Source organism: Sparus aurata, chromosome 9 (genome assembly GCF_900880675.1).
Source record: "Sparus aurata chromosome 9, fSpaAur1.1, whole genome shotgun sequence".
NCBI classification, from domain to species: Eukaryota; Metazoa; Chordata; class Actinopteri; order Spariformes; family Sparidae; genus Sparus; species Sparus aurata.
In genome coordinates, this window is record NC_044195.1 from 7601398 (window position 1) to 7627985 (window position 26588).

The 26588-nt window shown below is 41.2% G+C and overlaps 1 protein-coding gene across 1 annotated transcript in view; it reads right to left on the minus strand.

Moving 5' to 3' along the window:
- Positions 1–284: 284 nt before the first annotated feature.
- cntnap5a (contactin associated protein family member 5a) overlaps positions 285–26588 on the minus strand; it is a 113894-nt gene continuing 87590 nt past the window's right edge. Inside the window, 7 exon segments of the mRNA XM_030428846.1 lie at positions 285–3004; positions 5822–5896; positions 11451–11651; positions 11849–11936; positions 16802–16935; positions 22669–22896; positions 26090–26329. Coding sequence (XP_030284706.1) covers positions 2811–3004; positions 5822–5896; positions 11451–11651; positions 11849–11936; positions 16802–16935; positions 22669–22896; positions 26090–26329 — 1160 coding nt within the window. The 3' untranslated portion in view covers positions 285–2810.

The following is a 26588-nucleotide window of genomic DNA, read 5'->3' on the forward strand; positions in this document are numbered from 1 at the left end:
GACGGGGTCTTTTCCTTCAATCAGTCGACCCTTTCGGCAGCTGTATTTAATACACAAAACAACTAATACAACATCATAGTAGAGTTCCTCTCACCAGACCCCACTCCTCTGTCCAACTGGAACAAAGACGCAATCCCTCACTTGCTTCCATACTGCCAAAACCACGAACAATGTGAGACTTTTCCTTAGGATTTCTTTTTGGTTGCCACACGGGAGCCTTTAAACATCTTGATAACAAGATCCTGTTGAACATTGTAGAAGTTAAGCCACTTTACAACGGAGGATTAGCAATATATTCACTTTTATTATTAAATTATACATCTATACAATAGATCCTTAATAAAACTGCAGCTATACAAATCATTAAGAAGAAGTAACCACGCGATATTACCCATTGCAATATAACCAAAACACTCTGAGAGGTATGTTTTCATTTACTGATACTAGAGATCACATCTTGAGACATAACAAGGACATGCACAGATGGGGTCTGGTGGATCAAGACCCTATCTTCTGACCATGCCACTCTCACTTTCAGTCATGTAATCTTTAGCCATGGTAGTGGTGGGGCTCCAGGTAGGGCGACAATGTTTGTCAGTCTGTCATCCATCCGTCCATCCATCAGTCCATCGGTCCAAAGATCACAATCGGGGTGAGATATCTTCACAAATATCACACAGTTGTTCCTTTATGATATTCATGATCCCCAGTGGATGAATTCTAATGACTTGTCCGACACATAGGAAAAAGCATTTACCACATTCCTGTCCACCTCAGATTCAGCTTTTCTTTGGGCTTCTTATGTTAAGCATGTTAAGCTCAAAATACAACTGACAAAGACGGCTAACCTGCCTAAGAGTAGCTGAAGCCAATGGATGATAAACCTGTTGACATGGAGCTGAGCCTGACAAGCTTGATTTTGACATTTCTGGTACTCTTTTTTCACTCTAGTACCACCTCCAGGTCAAGCTTGGTGTTTTTTGCAATTAGGTTTTTTGGATCTAAAAAAAAGCAAAGTTGTCGTCATTGTCCACCAATGCTTTGCTGAAATTTCAACTCGTATGCAGACCACTCGGTTGGTTCTCGAATTCTGATCTTCTTTGCGTGTATACGGATCTTTCCAAGGGATATCCCAGCCTCACAGTCTTTATCTGACACTGACGAGAAGGCCTTCCTTCTCCTGCCTGCTTGGCATCTGCATATCACCAAGCTAGCAATTGAGATACAAGCAAGACAACTTTAAACAGTGGAACAAACTCACTGAAGTTCTGTGACAAAGTGTAGAAGAGCAGGTTGTGTTTGAAACATTTAACCCTCGGAGCATACTGTAGCTGTACAAGCTCCGATGAACTGCCGTGATTGTTTCATAGTACTGCAAACTTGACTCGACTTACGTGCTGGTTAAACCAGTTTCACACTTCCTGTACACCCCAAACTGCTGCCTGTATGCCAAAGACCACCAAAGGTAACGCTCGGGAGCTGAGTAGACTTTGAGATTTCTATACTGCACCAGTTTCAGTATATGCAGTGATTTTGAACCTGTAGAACTATTGGATGCCTGCAAAGGCAACATTTTTGACCGCAGTCTGGTTAAGAGTTACACCTGTTCCTGCACATGTTAGTGTTGATGACCCTTTTGTATTTATTTAAATACTAAAATCCTTTCCATGTATTTCTTATTTCTGCTACTGTCATGAGACAATAAATGTATGTCTTTTTCGTTTTTTTTTATGTTGTTGAAAAATAATACACAAGTAGACTCTGCACACTTAAATAAATGTGAAAAATTATGATTTCATAAGCCTTCAGCTAAATATTGCCTACAACTAATTATATGTGGTTTAAATGGTGTACAATGCTTTCTTAGGGACGAGACTTGAAAACCTGAAACACTTGCAAGTGTTGAGAGTTACTACCTACTTAGAAAAAAAGATTACAACTTCATGGATTTAATGGACTTGATATGATTTGTAAATTTCCATGCTACTTCGAACGGTGCGGCTGAAAACAGCTCAGTGAAAGAAACGTTACCGGCAGTCACCCGATACTAATGGTTCAACTGCCAGATGTTGTGCATGGCTGGGAAATTCAAATTCCCTTTTACTCTATGTGGTGTGGGTTACAGAACTGAATGACAATAAGCTCATCTCTATGTAAATGCGACTGCTTTTTTTTCTTTTTTTTTTGCAAATCACATGAATAACTTCTAAAATGTTAAAATAAAAACTTGTATGCAAATTAGGCACTCATACAGTATAGGCAGTATTGTCCCCTTTTCTTCTTCTACAACACTCACCACCACTGACAAAACAAAGACAGCAGCGAATGCACGCATATCTTACAGGCCTGGCCTACATTTCCTGACTTGCAAGTACAGTTTAGTGAGTCCCACTGAAATGTGGAAATCTTCAGCATTTGAGGGTTTTTAAACAAAACGTTGTAAGTTGTGCGCGTTCGGGATGGACAGCAGCGTTCGCTCGGCGCACTCGTGGCGTCCCTCTTTCCACCGCTGCAGAACATTCATCTTTTGCTTTACACAATTTGCAACGACAGAAACCACAGCAGCTTGATTCTTGACAGTTTCACCAACATCAAATACACTAAGAGCTGTAAAGATTCAGCCACTTGCTTGTACTGGAGCATTTACGAAAGTGGACTACAGGCTACAGGCTTTTTGCAGTGTTCCTGAGAAACTTCCAGGGCACAGAGATGTTTTGTCGTAAGAAATCCTGCAGCGGCTCGTCCACCTGTTAGTCCTTTTAAAGAGAGAGGTAAGTTTGTGTCCTAGGTCCACAGAGCGCACACGGTAGTCAGATGTAGTACTCCTTCATGTTGTCCCTGACTGAGTTGTGGAGGTGCATCTCTGTCCTGTAGTCCGTGTACATGCTGTGTCTGTTGTCTTCTTTGATGCTGTTGCTCCGCTGGGCCCGCCGCTGCTGGTAGAGGAGGCGGCTTATCACAGCCAGAGCACACACCGCGATGAAGACCACCGCTGTGACCACACCTGAAAACACAGCAGGGGAGACACATTAGTAAGAAACCATGGGACAATGCTGTCAGCCCCATCAGGCCGTAGTCATCAACATTCTGAGAATCCTCTCGGAGAGCAACTCTGAGCGAGGAAAGGACAAAAACTTTAATCCTGAGGAGGCGTGGTTGACCCGTGGCTGGGTGTGACACATTATTATAAAAGCTGTAACTGGTTGATCGTTCAAAAGAAATAAAAATGCATTTTTAGTGATAATGGGCGGGAAATGGACAGTGAAATCCACAGGCCTAATCATAGTATTTAGTCTCTATTCAGACCCTGTTTGATAATGAATATTAATTTACGTAATCTTAGTTTAATAGCTTGTATACTTGACATGCTTGAATTGACCAATTACTAATTATAGACTTAGACTTAGTCTATTTGATAACAAGTGTAAAACCATTTTAAGTATCTCTCATCAATCACAGACCACAAACATTACCCCCGCATGATCTAAATTACAGTGTTTCATTACCACATATTTCTCCTCCCTCTTTGTCTTTCCATTTTCTTTTTTGCAAGAAACTCCTCGGGCTCTTTAAAGTCCTCCTCTGTTCCCCTGGACAGATCGGTTCCCCCCGAGGAGCTCTCTTAAGGGCGAAGATACTTTGGGAATACATTTTTTTTCTTCAGAAGGATCTAGTCTAAAGTTTTAAGGTAAATTCTTAGAAAACTTAAACAATCTGAGAATTACTGGGAAGCTTTTTGAATGCGGCCACAGGTGTCTGGTTGACTTCTGACCTCCTGATGTGAACTTGTTACAGAAAAGTCAGTTTGCCTGTAACTGTGTGATAAAACATGTCTTTGAACACAAAAATCATTTCTTGGGACCCAAGAAGACCCACACAGTTTATTGTTGGACACACAGATCATTAAACTAGCGCCGAGGATTGGATCTTTGACCACTGCCCTGCTGACAAGCACAATTAGTTGTTGATGAACTTGTTTGTGTATGTATATGTTATATTTAATGTGATTGCGGTGTCCTTGAAAATGTTGTGTTTGACAGCATTAGAGTATTTTCATATTCTATTAAATATGATTACAGGAAACTCAGAAGTGATTAAAATAAGATTGATAACACTCTCTTGACTTTATTGTAAATATTGGGGGCCAGGAAGTGATTTTGGCTCATAAATAGTCCAATACACACCCCACTGTCAAGTGGGAAATGGTTTGCCTTTAACCTTCAACTTTTGTAATTAAATTAAAAGTTACAATATGTTTACTAGTGAGCTTTGGATTTGCTGGAAGGCAGATTTTGTCACCATGAGAGCTGTCTCTCCCTCTTTCTAGTCTTTACGCTAAGCTAAAACAACCCTCTCCTGGCACTGGTCATTGTTAATAGTCGTCTCACTTCAGCTATGCAAAAAGCAATGAACTGCTTTTTTGTTTTTTCCATCTCCAACATGGCAAAATTCAAATTCAAAATTCCATACTAAATCTTGTCTCAATATCACAACACTGCTTTGGTGAAAAACGATGCAGCCTCTTTGCGCAGACACCTGTGGCCAGATTCATAAAGCTTCTCTTTCTTCCTCTTCTAAAGATTTGCTCCTGGTGACGGACAAAAAAAAGAGATTTTCTTATGCTTTCGCCTTGAAGATCCTTGTAAATTTAAGAGTTATTCACAAGCATCTCAGCCCTCAAGAGAGCTGTAAAGGTGAAAGGCTGTAAGGAGTCGGGAGGAGGAGGTTAGAGCATTCACAGTTTCTTAAGCTGATGAGAAAATAGTGCAGAGAGGGATTCTGCAAAGGCTGAACGACAGTGAGCTAATGAAACGCTACAGTTTTGATTGGTGCAGGGATAATGTTTGTGGTGGATCTCATTAGAGATGCGCTCGCGTCTCCCAGCCGTCGCAATAACACTGATTGTGATAACTAGGGTCTGTCACCACCTTCCATCAGCAGAGTGATCACATGAACAATTACAGCGCTTTTCACACGGAGGGAGAGGTGTACGTCTGCTGCACTTTATTTTTCCCACACCTGCCTCTTGGTTATGGTTTTTACACTTGTTAATATTAAATAGGCCCAGTGCAATTATCAGCATGGCAAATAGTTCAACGCAAATACATATAATAGCTCTAAGCCTGTGAATAGGCCTGGGTTTTCAAACAGTTTGTAGGCTTCCGTTTCCGTTTCTGTTCTGTTTTTCCTTCTGATCAACTAATCACAGCTTTTGTAAGCTTTAAAATGATATATAATGCATGAACCCTCGCTGAGATAGAGCTTTCTGTCTCTTCCTTGCTCTAAGAAGTTTGCTAAGTCAGTCTCAAGCTAGGACTCCTTGCTGGAAAATGTCGAGGCAAAGCTTGGAGCTCTCTGAGAGGATTTTCAGAATGTTTGTGAATACAGCCCCAGCTCCCTCATTAGCTTGAAGACTATTTTCCACTCCCCGTTCCCTCTTCAATTTCCCAAAATGTCACACATTCCCTTTACACACTTTAATTGGTCTCATATTGATGTTGCAGATCATCTTGGGGTATCTCTATAGTCAACAATACAGTCCAAGTGTAAAGGAGAAGGAAAAATGCAAAGCAAAGTTTCCCTGTTTAGAGAGCAGACAGAAATCCATGACCATTATCATCATCATTTTAAATTGAATTTCGAGCAATGCTGTGTAAGTGGCAGTAATGAAAATGAGCCAGAGCTAAGGCTGTGTTATCAAGAGACCAGGAAAAAAGAATTAAGATGGAAGGCAAACGGAGAGAATGACAAATAACAAACAGCTGGGGCTCATTTTCAATTAAGCAAGAAAAACTAAAGAGCAGAAGAGAGAAAAACAGACCTGCTATTACAGCCAAATCGTTCTGGGTGCTGCCGCCGTGCTGCTCCTTGTCTTTGTTTGCCGTTACAGTTTGATCTGGAGGAGATGAGGAAAAACAGACGGATCCATTTATGTCTCCCATCGCACAGGAGACACATGTACAACATTAACATCTCTGATTCTTCGGGGATTTCTCAATGTCGCCGAGTTTCCATCTCTGATAGAGACGCTCGATCGCTTGGGGGCAGTCAGGGTTTGACCCACGTTAAGCCGCGGTCAGAGGGAGGGTGGTGATGAAGTGATGATGTGTGTTGACCCATTTAACCCATGTCAAAGTGTCATACTGAATGAGGTGTGGTAGTGAATGAGCCTTGAAGCGAGCAGCTGGTGGTTTCATTCCGTGCTATGGCTCCCCGCGATGAGCCGTTTCGCGCGGCTGCCAAAACAACACTAAACAAAATCTCCATTATACTCCGGATGAGAGAGTCTTCCTGTGTCAGCCGAGCTTGAGTTCAAAACTGGTGCCTGGCATTAATTTGTCTTTTATGATTTCACATCAGTTTTTCGAGGACATTTCCTATCACGGTCTGTAATGTTTTATGATGTGTGTGGCAATATGGCGCTGGCCGGATGTAAGCAACACTCAGAGCCTGTCCACCCGAGTCACTGGCACTGCCTCTGCTTCCATTAATGCACACTTAATGCTCTGTGCTGAAACATCAAAGGTCCCATCTTATGCTCATCTTTTGGTTCATACTTTTATATTAGGTGTCTCCGAGATAATGTTTACACGCTTTACTGTTCAAGAGAATATACCTTTCTTTTTTTTTTTAACCCTTTGTCTGAATGCACTGTTTTAGCTCCTGTCTCTTTCAGAGCAGACTGGGTTTGCCTCCCTTCCTGAAAAAACCCAGTCTGCTCTGATTGGTCAGCTCTCACAGGCCTGAGCAGGTAGCAGAGGCGGCCATGCTGAGGGGCGTGGGGACTGTATTGCTGTGACCTCGCAAGCTTACAGAAGTCCTGACAGCTCGTTTAAAGTGAAACTCTCGCCAGAAAGCAACCGAGGCTTTATTTGTGATTGAATATGAGTCAAACCTTCGTGTAAATGCATAATTACGACGAAAGAGGCATTTTTAGGTTTAATGTAGTTTCTTTTTCGGGCAAGCTAATTTTCAATGGGGTGCAGGGGCACTCTTATGCTAACGTGCTCTTATGCTAAATGTGCTATCTTTAAAACACTAAGAAGTCTCGACACAACATGAAACTTTGCTCGTAGTATCACCAGGGTCTCTACACATGAACACGAGCATTGAGAACATTGTTTGTGTACGCAGAGTTTACTAAAACTCAAGGTTCAACAAGGTTTTTGAACTACTCACCGTAGGAGCTGGATCTTCGCCGTGTCGCCGTCATGGCAGACAAAAATCATCGATCCCCCAGTGCGACCTAACAGGCAGGAGAGTAACGGTGGACCTCCTACCATAGGTTGCACTTGGGGATCGACACATTTTGTCTGCCATGACAGCAGCGCGCCGGATATGCTACTGCTAACGTGAGTTGTCCAAAAACCTTCTTTTTAGTAAACTCTGTGTACACAAACAATGTTCTCAATGCTCGTGTTCATGTGTAGAGACCCTGGGGATACTACGAGCAAAGTTTCATGTTGTGTCGAGTCTTCTTAGTGTTTTAAAAATAGCGAAAAATTTTGATGCTAGTGTGCCAGTGCCCCTGCACTCCATTGAAAATTAGCTTGCCTGAAAACGAAACTACGGTAAATCTTTAAAGTTCCTCTTTTGTTGTAATTATGCATTTACACGAAGGTTTGACTCATATTCAATCACAAATAAAGCCTTGGTTGCTTTTTGGCGAGAGTTTCACTTTAAAGGCCGATTTCTGAACATGGGCTGCGAGCTTTTCTCTGTGGAGTTAGTGTCTTGATACATACGGTGACACAGTGTACAGCAACCTAGGCCCACTTCACCATCAAGAAGACTTATAGCTTTAACAACGGATAACTTCTGCACCAAATTGGAAATCTTGAACCACACAAGGTTGCACATTACAGAACATCTGTTTACTAAAAACAACTGCTCAATTGTGTTCTTACATGAATGATTGGAGGGAGGGAGAAAAAGACTTATAGTGTGGCTGGTGCAGACAGCTGCAGTGCAAAATAAATAAAAATTACTATAAAATAAAATGAGGAGTGCATCTGCTCCGTCAGACAGAGGACTGAAAAACAGCTGGCATGTGTCTAGTTTAGATATGCTGCAATTAGCTAAATACACAAGTCACTGGTTACCAGACAGGGTTAAAGACTGTAACAGTTTAATAGGGAGCCAATTAGGCTGTTGTGTCTGAGTCATTTTCTTTACTTTCAGAATTGATAATAATGTGTTCTCATGCAATGGCTTACAAATAGCACGCTGATGTTTTGTGTCCTTTAACACATCCACATTATAATAGTTTTGCGTGTGCAGTGAAGGAGGAAGTCATGTAACTGTCGGGTGAACTTTGGAATGGGACTCTGGCTGGCTGAGCAACAGGAAAGCAGAGACTATTGTGTCCACAACTTTACAGAGACCTGTTTCGACCACAGCATCCAGGACAAAGCTGTACCGCTAACAGCTGATCGTGGTCTGAGCCAACAGAGGATACAGCCGGACGAGCAGAGGACTCTGTGTCTGCATCATTGGTGCTTGGTGCTCAGACACAGTCATGGATGGACAGTGTTTACCTGATGTCAAAGTCATCACCATGTTGCTGCTGTTTAGTTCCCCCCAGACACAAGTTATGTGTTTGTGTTCATGTATATACACTACCAGTCAAAAGTTTGGACACACCTTCTCATTTAATGGTTTTTCTTTATTTTCATGACTATTTACATTGTAGATTCTCACTAAAGGCATCAAAACTATGAATGAACACATATGGAATTATGTAGTAACCAAACAGTGTGAAATAACTCTATATTTCCTATTTTGGATTCCTCAAAGTAGCCACCCATTGCTTTGATTACTGCTTTGCACACACATTCTCTGGATGAGCTTCATGAGGTCGTCCCCTGAAATGGTTTTCCAACAGTCTTGAAGGAGCTCCCAGAGATGCTGAGCACTTGTTGGCCCCTTTGCCTTCACCCTGCGGTCTATCCCATCGCAAACCATCTTGATTGGGTTTAGGTCAGTTGACTGTGGAGGCCAGGTCATCTGCCGCAGCACTCCATCAGTCTCCTTCTTGGTCAAATAGCCCTTACACAGCCTGGAGGTGTTCGGGGTCATTGTCCTGATGAAAAATAAATGATGGTCCAACAAAACCAAACCGGATGGGATGGCATGTCTCTGCAGGATGCTGTGGTAGCCCTGCTGGTTAAGTATGCCTTCAATTTTGAATAAATCCTCAACAGTTTCGCCAGCAAAGCAGCCCCACACCATCACACCTCCTCCTCCATTTTTCACAGTGGGAACCATGCAAGTAGAGAACATCCGTTCACCTTTTCAAACTTGGACTCATCAGACCACAGCACAGATTTCCACTGGTCTAATGTCCATTTATTGTGTTTCTTGGCCCAAACACATCTGTTCTGCTTGTTGCTTTTCCTTAGTAGTGTTTTTTTAGCAGCTATTTGACCATAAAGGCCTGATTCGAGCAGTCTCCTCTGAACAGTAGATGAAGAGATGTGTCTGCTATTAGAACTCAGGGTGGCATTCATCTCTGCTCTAATCTGCGGTGCTGTAAACTTGCGATTTCTGAGGCTGGTGACTGGGATGAACTTATCCTCAGCAGCAGAGGTGACTCTTGGTCTTCCTTTCCTGTGGCGGGCCTCATGTGAGCCAGTTTCGTCGTAGTGCTTTATGCTTTTTGCGTCTGCACTTTGGGACACATTCAAAGTTTTTGCAATTTCATGGACCTTCAGTTTCTTAAAGTAATGATGGACTGTCGTTTCTCTTTACTTAGCTGATTGGTTCTTGCTATAATATGAATTCTAACAGTTGTCAAATAGTGCTGTCAGCTGCGTACCAACCTTCTGCACAACACAACTGATGGTCCCAACCCCATTAAGGAGGCAAGAAATTCCACAAATGAACCCTGACAAGGCACACTATAAAGTAAAAAACATTTTAGGTGACTACATCATGAAGCTCACAGAGAGAAGGCCAAGGTTTTTTGCAGTGCTGTCAACAAAGCAAGCATAGTTGTGATGTCTTCAGTGAGAATTTACAATGTAAACAGTCATGAAAATAAAGTCAGTCGTAAGTTTGGTGTGTCCAATCTTTTGACTGACAGTGTAGGTACCAAAAATAACTGTATATACTCTATGTTTGTGTAGCATGATGGAGTTTATAAACTTTAATTTTGTTTTTGCAACTTTATGTTTTACGATTACAAAAAAATGACCTGAACCTGGAACCTTGAATAACAAACACATCGCTAACGTTGTGAAATGGTCGCAACTTGGTTAGGTTTAGGCAACAAAACCACTTGGCTAGGTTTAGGAATAGACCATGGTTTGGGTTTGAGTGCGTTCCTGAAGTAAGTTAACATACATTGACTTTTGGTTTCAGATAGGACGCATCGAGAGCTCTTGTGTTTGATCCATCCACCTCTGTACATGGTGGAAAGGGTTTCTTGCTCGTCCGACATTTTTGCCTCTATGAAATCTATGCTGAAGTGATTTAGAAAGGCAAAAAATGCATCATGATAACGCTTAAAAATGACTTAAGGTACTGGGCCTGTCATTCATGTGCCATTTGGTGAGACCAGGCTTGGTTAGCAGCTACATCTGAGGCTTGACTCTAAGTTTCTGGTATCACAGAACTAGATTACTTTTGACCAATACAGATGTCAGCCTCATGCTGCAAGACGCTAACTGCTCGAAAGAGAGTTGAGACGACTGGATCAAAATGTTTTCAAGTCGTTAGTTCATTGCTGCAGGATCCTGACACGGATTAACAAGTACATCCATAAGCGACACTTTCTCCAACGGAAACAAGGTGCTGTCTGTCTACAGCTGCAAATTACTCATGTGTGATGTGCGCCAAAAGACCCCGACACTGCCGCTATTTCTGTCTGTACGTTGTGTCCCATGTGCACTACAGGCATGGGTAAACAGCATGACGCTATGAGATGCAACGAGTGGAGTTTCAATGCCGCCATTCTCAGGCGAAGTAGAGGGGAGGAGAGAAGTGCACAAGGAAGATAAAGTGGAGAAAGAGACTCATAGCTCGCTGTAATTTCTCGGTACAGTCCTAAAGAAAGATTAAATATGGATGCAATTATCTTTCTTTGTTGCTTAATATGTCGGTTGTTTTTTAATTCACTGTTAAATCCATGAAATGTCAGTTGGCAATGAAAATCTCCCTCCCTCCTTAATGTTTCCGGGTGACATCTTTAAATAACTTGTGCTGTCAGCCATTCAATCAGTTAAGAGATATTTAAAGTACAAAGATATAAAGAAGAGCAGCAAATCCTCACACTGTGGAAAATGTCCTGATGCTTAATTATATATTTGCCGAATAAATCACATAAAGACAGTTATTGTGTCATCAGCTAATTGACTAGCGGGGGGCAGAGTGGGGGGACGTTCAGTGACTGTTTAAAGGCAGTGTGTACGTGGGTGACTTAAACAGAAGAGTGTGTGTGCACGTTTTACCTTGCAGCGTGTGCGAGGTGGACTCTGCCAGTGCGCCACAATTTGACTGGACCAGTGGACCACGGATGGTGACCAGCGAGCTCCCTCGATTCGTCAGCGCCGCCTTCAGTGGCGCCACGTGGTTGAACTGAACCGAGGAGAGGCAGCCAATGAAACCTTTAGAGGCTGCTTGCACCACTTTCTCATTGAAGTTCTCCCTCCCTGCTGAGTTGAGAGGGTGAAAGTATATGTTGTTACTGTTGGTGACAGGTTTGATTACGTGAATTACAGTCATTTCTGAGTAGCCAAGTGAAGAATGACAAAAGAATGGTCACGGGGAACAGTTCGACCAAAAGCACAACAGGGGGATGACCCCAGAGTTTTTTCAGCAATTATCTGAGCATAATGGGAGGACTTACTGGTGACTTTGCCCAATGTCAGGGATCTGATTAAGATCAGCTCTGCATCAGATGACAGTGTGTACTTAGTGTGGATGTCCTGGTCGATCTGGTTGAGTGGAAAGAAATCAAATAACAAGGCGATTACAAGAAATCTAAACCGAGGTAACAGCAGCAGCCGCAGCACATTTCGATACATTATAGATTGAGAATTGTGTTCTCTACTGCTTCACACAAAACCATATCCGCCCACAGCTGGCTTTGAAGTGATTTCGACCTTTCACTTCTGTGCGACCATGCTGACTCAGTTGCATCACTTAACTTGATGATCTGCAATAAAACACTGAAGGACTTTGATAACGTCCACTGACGTTTATAAAATGCCTGCAGTGGTATATCTGATGACCCAGCTGAGAATGGATTTCATTACAGAGGAAAATCTATTTTAACATCACCTCTCTATTGTTACTGTTTGGAGTGCAGGTAGAAAATTCAATTCTAGTTCCATGCAGAAATGTGTTATTGTGCAGAAAAAGATTAGACAATTCTGTAATTCAACATGTAGTCGGCCTTTCTATTATTTTTTCAGTTATGTTAGTTGCAATTTTGTAATTTCACATATATTTATTTTATTGTTGCCACAGGTGCTGCCAGATGGCACATACATTAAATATTACTGTAATCTGGCCTTAAGAATGACAAAACAGCATTTAATCAAGGTCCTAGCCTTTTAGGCAGCTTTTAACCACATCTAATGTTTTCATCAGCAGAAGGAACTTGTTTAGTGTAGAATGTGTAATTCAGACAAGCAAAATCAGCGGCCATGCTGTTTAAAGAGGGGATTAAAATTCCAGCCAAATCAAAACACTGTTCTTCAGTGCAGGGCAGGTTCCCTCTGCTAATGAAGACTGTCAGATGAGACTGACAGCTTAGCAAAAAGCTAGTAAGTGGGCCGTCGAATGAGATTATATCGTCACAAGTGGAGTCCCTCCAATGGTTTTTGAGCTATTTGGCTGCCCAGGAAGCACTTTGGTCATTTTTAGGTTATGAGATGTCTCGCTGTTGAGATCAGCAGCTCAGTTTTTTCCTGAATTGATTCGATTCTGATTCACAGGGTTCCAATTATATTGTATTTCTGATTTGATTGGATTCAATATGAAATCCAGTTCAGGGAAATGTTCATAACAATAGCAATTTAGCTTGGAAATGAAACAGATTCTTAGAGAACTTATTCTGTAAATAGTGCAAGTAACCATCTAACCTGGTGTATTATTATCAAAAATATTCATGTTTACTGACATAGACAGAATTAAATGGTTTGAGATATTTTTTTCCTATTGAAAATGGTTATATCTGTTTAGTTTAAACACCGCACTGAAGCAGCTCCACACTGAGATACAGTCAGTTTAAAGAATAAATAGACAGCCAGTCTGGACCTCTTTTGACCAACAAACCAGCACATTACTGCTTCCATAGGTTTTTTTTTTTATATACTTGTTTAAATTCATACATTTTGGGATAAGAATATTGCAACATGAAGTTTTCCATTACTTTTTTTCCCCTTACTAACACTTTTGCAAAATTGTTGTCTGCCAATGTTTCGGAATTTGGGATTCTTACCACAACTGTATGTTTAATGTCAAGCAACCACTTGGGAAAGGTTTGAGTTAGGGCTGAAAAAGCAACTTCCTTTACTCCCACAGAAGACATTTTACCATCTTCCTGTGGCATAATTGTGAAGGTGAGAACGGGCATTAGAATCCTTTATAGCCTGTTAAGAAATTACTCTTTAAATGGTCAAAATGTTGCACAATAATGGAACAGATTGTGAACTTGGAGCCATGCGGACATAAGCAAACAAACCTCTGCCTTTGTCTGACACATTCATTCCTGCACTGGCACTTAACGCCGTTGCTAAATGAACTCAGTTCTGCAGAACAGTTGCATATCAGCATAATTTGAGACTGCGGCTTCCTCCTGCATACCCACATGACTTAATGTGTCCGCTGCTGTGTGGAGCATAAAGGATCACAGTGGGAATTTGTTTCCCGAAGTACTTTCGTGTTCCCTTTGCAGGAGGTTTTGCATTCCCTCACAATATTTTCTTTTGAATTCCCCTTGAGAAATAAGGAACAGTTAGTGCGCTGGTCCACTCCAGTTATAATACACTGCCAGTTTAGAGAAAAAAACACTTCGCAGATACAAGAGAAAGGAGAGACGCTGTTACTCTTTATATGAGGCATTTATTGCTCATTAAAGGCCGAGCTCAGACAGCATACAGCCACTTTCTGTGAGCACAGCTGCAGCTGCTCTGCCTCGCTGTGCAGGGTGAAGCAGTGGCTGTGGAGATGGTTAATGCTCCGGCTGCAGCTGCATTTATGGGTGAATCTAAGATGCTCTGAATATAGCTACAATAGCTCCACTGTGACTACTTGTAGCACTTAATAATGTCACCATTTCCTGAAAATGTCATACAATTTGCATTTAACTTGATTTAAAATACAATGAAAGCCACTAATGTAGTAACTTGACCAATAGTGTAATAAAATGGCCTGACTGATATTTAATGGCATTTTTATAGAAAATGTAATGCCTTATGGAAATCTGCGATTGGAGCCCTCCCATAATCAGTGGGGGTGCAATTAAGTACAAGACAAAACGTTTTGAGTTTTTTTTTTTCTCATAATTTCAATTTTCATCCCCTTTTTGAGTGCAGAAGTTTCATGAGATTCAGATTCAGTAAGAGTCACTTAAAAAGAACATTGAATAGTCTGTGCTTCAGTGCTTGTTTGTATAACACCCTCTGCAGCTTTTGACATTTTATAATGTGTCTAATCCAGAATGCACTCTGGTCTAACAGATGATACTTACCCAACGACCGCTCAACACGGATAGAGGTGGGTTCATTTCCTTTTGATAGGGATTCAATTTTAATGCATTGTTGCCTGATAACCACGAGGTTACCATGTTTTGTGTTTTCCGAAATTTAGAATTCTATAAAAACTCTAGAGTTTATGTTTCTAAACATGAAATCAGTGTCAGCTATTGGTGTTTGCATTATACTTATATGACACTAATAGTATTAATACATATTGTATTACAGCATAGGGTTTTATCCCATTTTTGAACATGTTAAATAGTGTTTTTTAGATTTACTTTCTAAACAACATATAATCGTATTTCAATTAATATAACTGTTACCCATCAATTACATGTATTTAACTTATAATAAGGTGTCATTGCATCGATCGGGAAGAGCTCCTGTTACAGCAGCTTGCAGTTCCATTCACCACTATTTTCATTTAACAAGCATGTGGTTTCAGATTGCTGAAGCTAGCTGCCTCTACCTGTCAATAAAGCCCAACAGCCACTGGTGAGATCTAACCTCATGTAAGTGTTGTCGGTGTGAATCACGTTAGATAACACATGATCACTGTTGCCATGACAGCGTGGTGTGTGGTGTCAGCTGTTTGTATTAATCAAAAATTTAACACCAGACTCTTTTTACTGGCGGCCCACGGGATGAATACAGCTCTTTAACAACCTCTTGATCATTTTGTTTGTAGGTTAATGAGCCCATAGATGCGAGTGTAACTCAGCACATGTGCTCTTATTTCAGTTTAAAAACTGTTTAAGCAGAGAGAATTTAACTGACAACCTATTTGATTAAAAAGGGTTTTGATTCAAAGATATTCTTTTTATTAAATACACAGTTTCTTTTTTAAATTGTGAATACTAATAAACAAAGCAGAGAAAAACAAGTGCATTTACAGGTCGACATAGGGTATGTGAAAAGTCAGGGTCCTTTAGTTTTTTTCAAATCCTTCTAAAACAAGAGATGGGCCTGTTGTATACAATGTAAAAATCAATTATATCCATCACAACCTGAGCAGAAGAATGAGGAAAAAAGATGCAAGGTGAAGGAAGTTGAGCCCGCATGTGATGGGCGTGGCGTATGATGGACAGTCAGCGGCAGCTTTCTTATCCAAAACCAAATGCTTCTTGAATGAAATGGCAGTAGAGGGAACTGCAAGGTGCGACAATAAAAGCTCTTCCATTTTGAAATATCACACTGACTTTTTATATTTGGTCACATTGCATTTAATTCCCATTCATGATGGGAGACTTCATTGAAAAATAAATATAAATTTAAGGGTTGAGGGACATGATTTTGTGTATGAAACATGACATTGTATTTAATTGCCCTGAAATTGAATGTTATCTAAAAAAGTCAAGATATTGAATTCTTTACTTTTAGTTTACAATTCATTCCATCAAGAAAAGCATTGTTAGGCCACACAGGATGTTGTGCCTGTGATGCACATATCACACATGTTAAGATGTGTTTCCAATAAACCACAGGAGATCAGGAATACGGAAGCTTAACCCTTGGCCATCAACCATGTCAACTCAACACACACACACACACACACACACACACACACACACACACACACACACACACACGACCCCTCCATGAAGTCAGTGTTTCACCCATTACTAACCAAAGCGCGGCCACAGTTAAAGCTAAAATACCACCCCAAGGCTGCAGCCAGAGTGAGCGTGTAGGTAAACCAGCTCCACATCTTATCCCTCCAGCTGCAGTGATGTACACTTGCTCCTGTGCCAGCCACAGCTGAGGGCACACCCACTCGCACTGTGGTCACAACCACCGACGCTCTGATACACAATACATAATACCATATCATAATACCGCTCAGACTTTCTCTATGGATCAGAGGGAATTCAAGATTTGAGATTCAAGAACGCAAGATTTATCAAGAAATTTGAGGTGCCGTTCCCAAAGCAAAAAACCAAAAACTATAAAACATTCATGAATGAAGGAAAATCAATTCACAAATGCAGCCAGGAGTCTCGCAGCTTAAGGAGAGAAGCGTATTGTAGGGTACCACAAGAGATTTTCAGAAAGAGGAAAAAATCCCCAGCGTGACCGTGCGGGGGCTCTCTGCTCACCTGGACATAGAGGTTTTTCCCCACTCGGTGGATTCTGATACGATGGAGTCGTCCGTCTGCCAGGTTATTGAGGGCGGGGCTGAACACATCTGGACTCCTGTCCGTCTGAAGGTGATACCAGATCTGCAGACTCCCTGGACACAAAGCATGAAAAGACATGGAGCTCTCTCTTTGAACAGACCCCCGTAGAAATCCCCATCTGAGCACTTGATGATTGTGACGATTGATTTGCTTTTGTGCTCAATGCAAATTCTAAATCCACAGGCTCAAGTGTGAGCCCCCTGACACGAACACCTTACTTTCTACTTTGGCCTCAAACATGTGTACGCTGCAAATACTGTAAAAGAGGAGACTTCTTTACTGAAATGAAGCAGCTACTTACTTATAAATAGAGCGCTAAATCTAAACTTCTTCTATTGCCTTTTTAGATCTCTATCTCCGAGCTCTTCGCTCCCACACTGAATAAGTCAATATGTGCTCAGTGTTCCTCCCACACACACAATCGCTGCCAGATCATAGAGTCAGAAAGATATGCATTGTCAAGTGGAGCTGGGTCAATATTACAATTCCCCGTCTGTAGGTGAAGGGCTTTGTGTTGTGATTCATTTCAAATCCTGAGAGTGCTCCTATAGATGGAGGTCGCCGTGGATGAAGTGCCTCCTCTGCCCTTCACTGTTTACAGGGACCTGAAGAACACGGGGCCCTCCGCCTCAACACGAAAAGAGCGCACGTGGATACTGACTCTGACTACCAACTGCACGCTGGTGTCACTCAGCATGATACTCAAGTTTGGATGGAGCTTAAAGGCTGTCAGCTTAAAGCTTTGAGGCCTTTCTAGTGTCAGAAGATGAAAATGCTCAGACACTGACAGCAAGAAATAAAATGTAAGAAAGGGTTACAGATGTGAGGACCTTCTTCTAAAAATTCCAAAAGTGAAATGTCTCCTTTGTTTTTGATATTTTTTTGGATCAGAAATTAATTGAAGCGACATATTCATCACATTATTTTGTTGAGTAACAACTGTCTAAGAGCTTTTCAGTGTTTTGAATTGGAGCTCATTTTCATCAAGACTCCAACTGAAAACAGAGACTTTTCAAAGATACAGAGGTTAAATCAGTGCATTAACCTATAGTCAGTTATCATGCAGCGGTGGGGGTGGTTTTTTTTATCCATTCTGGCAGCTGTGCGAGGCACATTAGTTGCCCGTTCACTGTCAGATCAGTTTCCATTTCCCTCAGAACCTTTCAACACACAAATAAACGAGAGATTTCACATAAATTCAATCCGGAGGTCTTCTGAGCGTTAGGTGTTAATGTGAGAGGCACATTTTGCACTCGGTTCCGCGCTAGAGATTAAAAATAACCCCTGATGGTAACCGGAGTGCCGTGGGTTTATAATTGAATCATTTCTATTTAAATGGGTTCCATTTCTATTTGCCTAAAAAGGACGATCTCTGTCTGCTTCCACGTGAACCCTGGTGCATCTCGTTCGTGGTGTGAACGTAAAGTACACCGGCCCATTGTCAAGGAAGCATTCGCTCTGTGTAATTATGCAAGATCATTTGGTTGGCATGGTTACACGTCTGTGGCAGCCGGTGAGTTCAGGATTTGTCCTAAAAACCATATTCTGAAATAAGGGTAAAACTGGGAACCCTGTGCAGCTCTCTTCTATCCCACGCACTGTGGCTTCAGTCTCTAACCGTTCGTCATTATTTGAGACACATGAGATCCACCTGAAGCCGTGACTAATAATGCCCATGGCCGCCATTTCTTTTCCGCCATACAGGTTAAACACACACATATTTAGCTTTTATCATGTGTGGTGCTGATGAATCAAAATGACAGTCGCCCAAACTGTCCATCAACTTTGAGTGGATTACCTTCCAATGACTTAACACTTGGTTGGTTTATGAAAAGTCAGTGTGAATATTATTATTATTCTTTTTTTTTTTTTTTTTTACATAAAGTGAAGCAAACTGCACTGATGACACATACTTGAGAGGATTTCAGAATGTGAGCTTAACCCTAACCCCTGTCTGTTCACCACTTCTCTGCGTCTCAGTCAGGAGGACAAGGTGCACAAATACAGCGAACTGTGAAGTGCCAGAAAGTGGTTGTGGTAGCTAATAGGGGAGAAAGAAGGTGCGATGGTGTGAAAATGTCACAAATAGAAGCGAGAACGACAGGGAAAATTGCGACCACGGGAGGAAAGTGGGAGAGGGCGACAGAAAAGCTGTAGACTCCTGGGAAAATCGGGAGGGTTGGGAAGGAGGGTGTGTCAGCATCTTTAAGAGAAACTGTGTACATCAGTGAGAGGGTACGATCACGGCGTTACACACATACATGTTTACTTCAACATGCACATTTTCAACACATAACATCGTTATGACGTAATGAGTTTTGTTTGTAGTTAGCACCTACGTTACATCTGACAAACTGTTACACACCTGGGAGTTGTATTTACCGCGGTGGTGTTGCACTGGGGAACTGCAGGGGGGCGTCAAATTGCACAAAATGACAATTTCTACAAAATGTTGCTTAATGCCTTGTCGCACGTGAACCTGGTGCAGTGAAATGAATCCATGCATCTTTACAAAAATGCTGTTAATATTGAGTTTTCGGCTATTATGTGCCCAGAACATGTTTTCTTTCAAACCTGATGAAAGTCATGTCCAAAACACACATCTAAGTGTTTATTTTAGTTGATGTTTTCGTTAATTTAAACATAAAATATCAGAAAACTTGTGATATAAAATTCATTTTCTTCAAATTGTTATTTGTCCAGGGGAGTTTCATAATGAAATCTTTTCCTTAAAAATATGCCATAGTCGCTTTTTTTGTAGATTTCTGTACAATTGATTTTTTATTTTTGCTATTTCTATATTTTCTATATTTCTCAGAAATCTCCACATCAGAAGAGCTCACATACACCAAGCTTTTTAACTAAACATTCTAATCTCACTGGAGGTTATTAGAGAGGTTTAGTTCATACATTATTCATGGCCAAATTGATATAATTTTTTATTCATAAAAATATGGCCAAAACATATTTCTTATGGCTGTTTTCTGTTTTCCTGATTCAAGGAGTAATACATAGATAGACAAATGCCAAATTCCCCATGTAAAATCATTTGAGCCCATTAATTTGACAAAATGAGACAAGTTTTGAAAGAGGCTTTATCTAATATTCAGTTTTATGTTCCTAAAATTTCAAAACTCTTGCGTCATTAGATTAAAAAAAAACGAATGTGAGTCATCAGCTGGAAAAGTTTCACGATGATATTAGTTTGTGTAAAAATTCATGAATCTTCACAAAACATCTGTGTGAAGGATGCAGGAACACCTTACAAAAACCACCATAAATAAATGGTAAATTTAAAGTCTTTGAACTTTACTTGTATTTATTTTAATATTTATTAGGAATTGTAAAGGCTTAATAACTACAGTTGCAACTTTAAAATGGTCATCAAATGATGTTTATAGATGAAATACACAGTATTTATTAACCATTTATCATAAGACTTTAGATGTTTGCTCATACATCTTTCATGGTCTGATTTACACAGCATTTCATTTCTAAAAACAAGGCCAAAGTTACATTTTTTATGGTTGTTGACAGCATTTCCTGATCTATGGAGCGATAATAACGGCTATCTAAAATTCTCTCTGTAAAAGAATAGAAGCAAAAACAAATACTGTAATATATCAACAAAATGAAACAAGAACTTTGAACCTGGAAACTTCTGTACTGGAAAAATGTGCAAAATAGCACATTTTTAACTAGATAAACCCTCATTTGCATATTTAACTTCAAATACAAATAATAATTGTCTCAATGAAATTAATAAACTGGGGAAAGCCAACTATTGCCTTCAGTGTTTTGATCTAACCACATTTGGGTCCCAGAGATTCTGAATAACTGACCATGTAAGCGTGGGCTTATCTATCCCCCGTACCTGAAAAGAGCTTTAAAAGCTACATTTTGACCTCACAGTCATCATGCTGAATCACATCAATGTCATCTCAACGGAAGGCTGTAGACCTGAGGGCAACACCGAGGGTTTCATATGTCAAACAGTGGGAACCAATACAAATGTCCCCTTTAGGGCCTTAAGGGCTGAACCCTCGAAGTCAACCCGGTGTCACCTGGTAAGTGCTTGAGTTTGAGAGGCTGCAAGGGCCAAAAATGGTAGACATAGAAATGGGACAGCACTTTGTGACATATCATGTTTCCTTGTGGGTTTTAGGACATTTTAGTTTTTTACTTTTTCTTCACGGCCAATGCACTTAAGGGACCGACTGCCTGATTGAAATGTCTTCCAGGCTCTTGCCTTACATAGTGGTAATTGCTAAATAATACATTTTCAACTTTATGTCAAAACAACATTAGACGCGAACATGAAAACTGTCTTGAAATGCTTTCCAACTAGTTTACTTTTAAAATATGTTAAATGAATCAAATGATAATTGAAACATTCACATAACAAGATCGGGCTGATCTTGTTTCATGTGAATGTTTCATGACATCAAAATAGAAACAGGAGTACACATATACACAAACATGTTTCAGGGAAAAAGCTCCATAATTTTTCAAAATTCAAATTACTTTTTTGTTGTTTAATAAACTGAATGATTTAAACAGAGGTTCAGTTTTAGGAGAAGAGGTGAGATGTTAGGTAGAGATTTAAAAAAAACCAAAAACCTGTTAGGGAATTGAAAAAGAGACTTTGTATATATAATAATTGCATCAATCAGATAACAAAGAGCGCCATCATCTGGATTATGTTTTTTGTTATTTTTTTCAGGCTTCCCCTGATAACCCATGGTAACCTTGTGTTCAACATTACAGCACAATTATCTGAGGGTAATTCCTTCAGGGAAGGTCTACAGGAATGCGGAGTTACAGAAAGGGGCTCTCGAAATGTCTGCTGAGAGCCCCTCATGCACTTGACGATTTGACAGTTGGACGGTTCTAAACCCTCCTGGACTTACGGGAACACACCTCAAAGTGTGTGTGTCCATGAGTATGGAAATGGGAATGGGCCTGTCTCCATTCGCCTTTTTTTTTGCTGAAATGATGATGTAAACCGTGCAGTATTTAATCTGACAGCATTTTAAATGGTTTCAGATGTCCATGGACAAACAGCTGTATAATAAGGCTGCAGTAATTTCCCTATGAAAATAACAACATATAGCTAGACTGGCACTCAGTAGAGAGCATACCTCAGCCAATGACCAACAGTCCCCTTTATTTCAATCAAGCCTGAACCAATATCAAACTCAAAAGCCCTTTATCACTCCCAGTTGAAAACCACCCATATCTGCTGTACCATAATAAAAGCTCAACAGATCTAGGATCTGCATCAGATGGCCGCAGCCACTTCAGCTGTCTCGGAGAATGCTGCAACTCTGTTTTGCTGTAAAGCTCCCGAAATGTTTTGTGGACTACCACTCACACTTGGCTTTCCATCAGCATGGGGCCAAAGGGACAATGACAATTTAGCTATATTGTTACACACAATATATATCTTGATACTGAAATCTCCTCAGAAATACTTCACAAGTGCTAGGACTTGGAGAGAAAATCAAATATCCCAATATTTTAGAACAAATATCCCTCAATATTAAATATGCTGCAATATTGGAGGGATGACTATTGGTACTTTCACAACATAATATTTTACTCTACTGCAGCCTTTAAAAGATGGAATAGATAACCCTTATGCCATATCATGATATAATAATATCCAAAGTCCAAGACGATATATTGTCTCATATTGCACTAACAACGATATATCCATATATTGCAGGGCCGTAGTTTTGACTGTGCTTTGGGTCTTTTTGTATTAATGTCAAACCTGTACGTACCGTTCTTTGCCAGGATGACAGCGATGTACTGCTGGCTGAAGGTGCTGACAGTCAGCAGCATGGCGGGCCTCTGGGAGGTGACGAAGCTGAAGGCTATGTCCTCTCTGGCCCTGCTGCTGCTTTCTGTGGAAACACTGGAGGCCTGCGAGCTTCTGTTCTGCATCACCGAGAAGGGCTCCTGGAAAGTGTAGGTCACCGAGGACTCCATGTCGAAGGACACTGACACCTCTGCACACACAGGGACACGGATAAAAAGGAGGTTTCAGTGCAGGCAGCTGTGTTACAACACTTTCTGAAACAAGATTAAAAGACTAAAACAGAGCTCAGGGCCTCCAGAGGCTGCGGCGCTCATTATATCTGAAAATATGAAAGCAGGAAAAAATCAACAGACCCTTATTAAAAGTGAGCTAAAAAATATGGTTTGCCCACTGGGTATAGCCAGAGGGAAGTCATGGTTTTGATTGAAATCTGTCCAGAAGCAATATTTATCCACAGACACGTAGTGGTGTGTATACGTGAAACGCTCTGAGCAGGTGGATTTACTGTACATCTAAAAATAACCAGATATACACATTAAAGGCCAACTCACGCAGCAAGGCACGTCTCAATACTCGAGGTACTCTGTGATGTTTTATGCAAACAGCCAACTTCTGTTCCGTGACTTTGAGGCCTCCCGTTCACCAGGGAAACCACCATAAAGGCTCCAACGCGGGGATAAAATGTTGTCTTAAAGGTAAACGCGAGGAGACAAAAGCTCGCTCGCTGCTGTCTGTCTGTGACTCGCATCCGACGGAGCCGGGATATAAAATGGATGGTTGGCTAGCCTATCATGCACACACACTATTACGGAAACATCAAATCGCATTATTAAACCTCACTCAAAGCTGGAAATTCATCTCCGCGAGGATATGATGACAGAGATATAATGCTGAGAACAAAGCGGCTGAAGCAGCAGCACCACAGGGACTGTTGTCGATCAATGCCACTCAGACACTGTTACCTCAACAGGTGCCGAGAGTTGAACTCCCCTAACGAGCAGGCTATTGTCTCCTCTGTGTTTTACGCCTGAGAGAGTCAAATATAAGGGGGAGGAGTGAAGGGATGGGAGCCACAACATGCCAACATACCGAGGCGCCATTGCGTTGCATCACTGTCTTGTTTCACATCGCCGCAGTAACGCATTCATAATGAGAGTGCCTCAGCAGTAGAACAGCCTCTGCACTGTAGCAGGTTATCTTTAGGCTCAGCACCTCGGGCACCCGCTCTCACAAAGTACCAATATATTCACTGACTAAACACCAGAAAGTAACACTGACAGTTTGCTTTGCAGCCGCAGTGTTCATGGCTTAATTAACACTCTGGAATTTTTTACCATCCCAGCAGCTTGTGAAATTGTCACAAAATATAAATATAGGATTTGTGTGCATGGATACTAGTGTTTAATTATTTTTGTGCTCTCAGCATGACTATCTTTTTTGTGCTGGCGTCACGTTTCTTTGACTGAGAAACAGGTGTACATAGTCCGGGACAGTAAAAACCCTGAATCCAGGGTTCACATCCAGTCTGTGGTCAGGTATCAGCCCAGTCACCGGGATGAAATGTTGGCAGTTATAACAGCTGTCAGTAATATATTTTTTTAAAATTAAAACAAGAGTTAAACAACTCTGTATTTAAAAGTATCCACTGTTACTGAGTGTGTGGGGCAGGAACACAATGTCTCTCCTCCCCCTGCTCATGTAAAGTAAAAAAGAAGAGGCATTTTCTAGTATTCTTGCCCATTTTATCCAATCAGGACGGAGAACAGCATAAAGAGGCGGTCCTGTCTGTTGGTGAATGTTACTGCTTTGTCTGCTGATTACCACTTCACGCTCATGTGGTGATGTAGAGAGGAGGGAGGGATTTACTGACTGCAATACGGTCAGTAGGCCTGATACGTTTAGATTTGAAGACTACTTACATTCTACAGACTGTGTCGTGTCATGTTCATAGTTCATGTGTATGACCTAACTACCATATCAGGAGGAGGGTAGCGGACTTTCAGGAGAGTCTGGCAAGCCAGCAACCACAATTTGAGACTGCGTTTCAACATGAGCCTGAGGACTGAAGCTGCTCTGTAGTCTGGTGGTACAGCAGCGGACACTTCTGTATCTATTGCCAGATGGCAGCAGGGTGAACTGATGTAGTTGCAACATAAAGAAATGTAAAGTTTGCAGAAACATGCTTTGCCAACATTTATGATAGCGATTGAATGGCAGCCTATCAAATTCATACTCAAAACAAATACAGTGCAGCATACTGTGCAATTGCTAGCTGCTTGTTAGCTAGTTAGCTCAGTAAACTGGCTTGCGGCTGGCAATCCGGACTGGGAGCTTGAAGCTGCGAGTGAAGTGTTGCTCTTCACAACTCGAGCCCAGGAATAACTTCAGAAGATAGTACACAGAGGTCATAATGTCAAACTGTTTTATCTTCTCGTTATGTGGATCATTTTAGTTCATTTTTGAATGTTTTCAACAAAAAATCTTATACATCAAATCTTTAAATAAAGGTTGTGATATACCATCAAATTTCAAAACAAATCTGGCTGTGAAATATAACACAAGAACACACATATTTGATTTTTAAACTCATGTTGACTGTCATAAAATGTTTTAACTTTCTTCCAATGTACATGATTCCTATAGATTTTTGTGAAATGTTCCCAAACTGTCAAGAACTTTAATAAGGGCAATAAAGGCACTTCTACAACACAGCGTTTTGGAAATCTACCATCCTACTATTAATTATCTAAAAACTGCACATCACTCCTGAGGTTCATGGAGTTGAACTCTTAGAGAGACATGGATCAAAAGGAGAGTCTGTAGCCCTTCAGGGGACGTAAATAAAATGCCGGCTCTTTCCCATAATAACACAACTAACTGCGTGCTAAGATTCAAGTTGTAATAATCCAGAAGGATTTTTGCACAGAAGTCGGATTAGCTGTATCCTGGCATGGTTCATATTGGACAGAGTGAGCGAGGAGGGAACTGTGTAAAGAGTAACTTTACAGAGTTGGTAGCCACAGTTGCAGCCAGACTTTAATTTAATCTCTTGCCTTCAAACTCTCCACCATGTCTATATGAATGTTTGCTCAGCCTCCTGCTCGTCTGTCTGTGCCGGGCGCTGGTGTGTTTCACTTGCGCCTGTGTGCTGCTCCCTGCCTCACATATAGCAGGAGATAATTCGCTCTAATGCATTTTAAATGTTCTTGGAGTCTGGAGTCAGGACAAGTATTAATTGCCTCTTGCATTACTCGCATTTTCATTGAAGCGCCGTAATGGAATAACCTTGGTTTGATTGATTATTTGTTTGTCCTAATCAACATTAATCTACTAAAAGAATTGCATTAAGTGTCATTACGCTTTTCTCGGTGATCAGCACTCACCTTGGTTACAGGTGGTTCCTCCGTATGCCGATTGGGAGCAGTCGCACACGTAGCCGTTGCTCTTCTCGATACACCTCCCTCTGTTGTGGCAGAGGCTGCTGGATCCGCTGCAGTAGCCGGGGCAGCCGGAGCTCACCCCGGGCGTCATCCTCGCCCTCTCCTCCAGGTCAAAGCTCACGCCGTTGATGGTCAGAGTCCTGATGCAGCCCAGGAAGCCTCTCTGCTGGGACGCGGTGCCCCCTGAGACGAGGACGGCCGTTAGTCACGTCTAATGCTCGCATGGCTGCGCCAAGAAGCTTTCTCTGATGACTTTATTAGCATGATTCCCTTTAAGGCTGACGAGGATTTACGGCAAACATTGACTTAATTCCAGCGTGAATCTAGGCTGACTCTGTCGACACTTAAGCATGTCAAGCCTCAAAACGACCACGCAAACCATGTAATGGCCTAGACGCGTTTCCAGGAAATAAAACATGTAGAAAACAAACATCTGTGACGT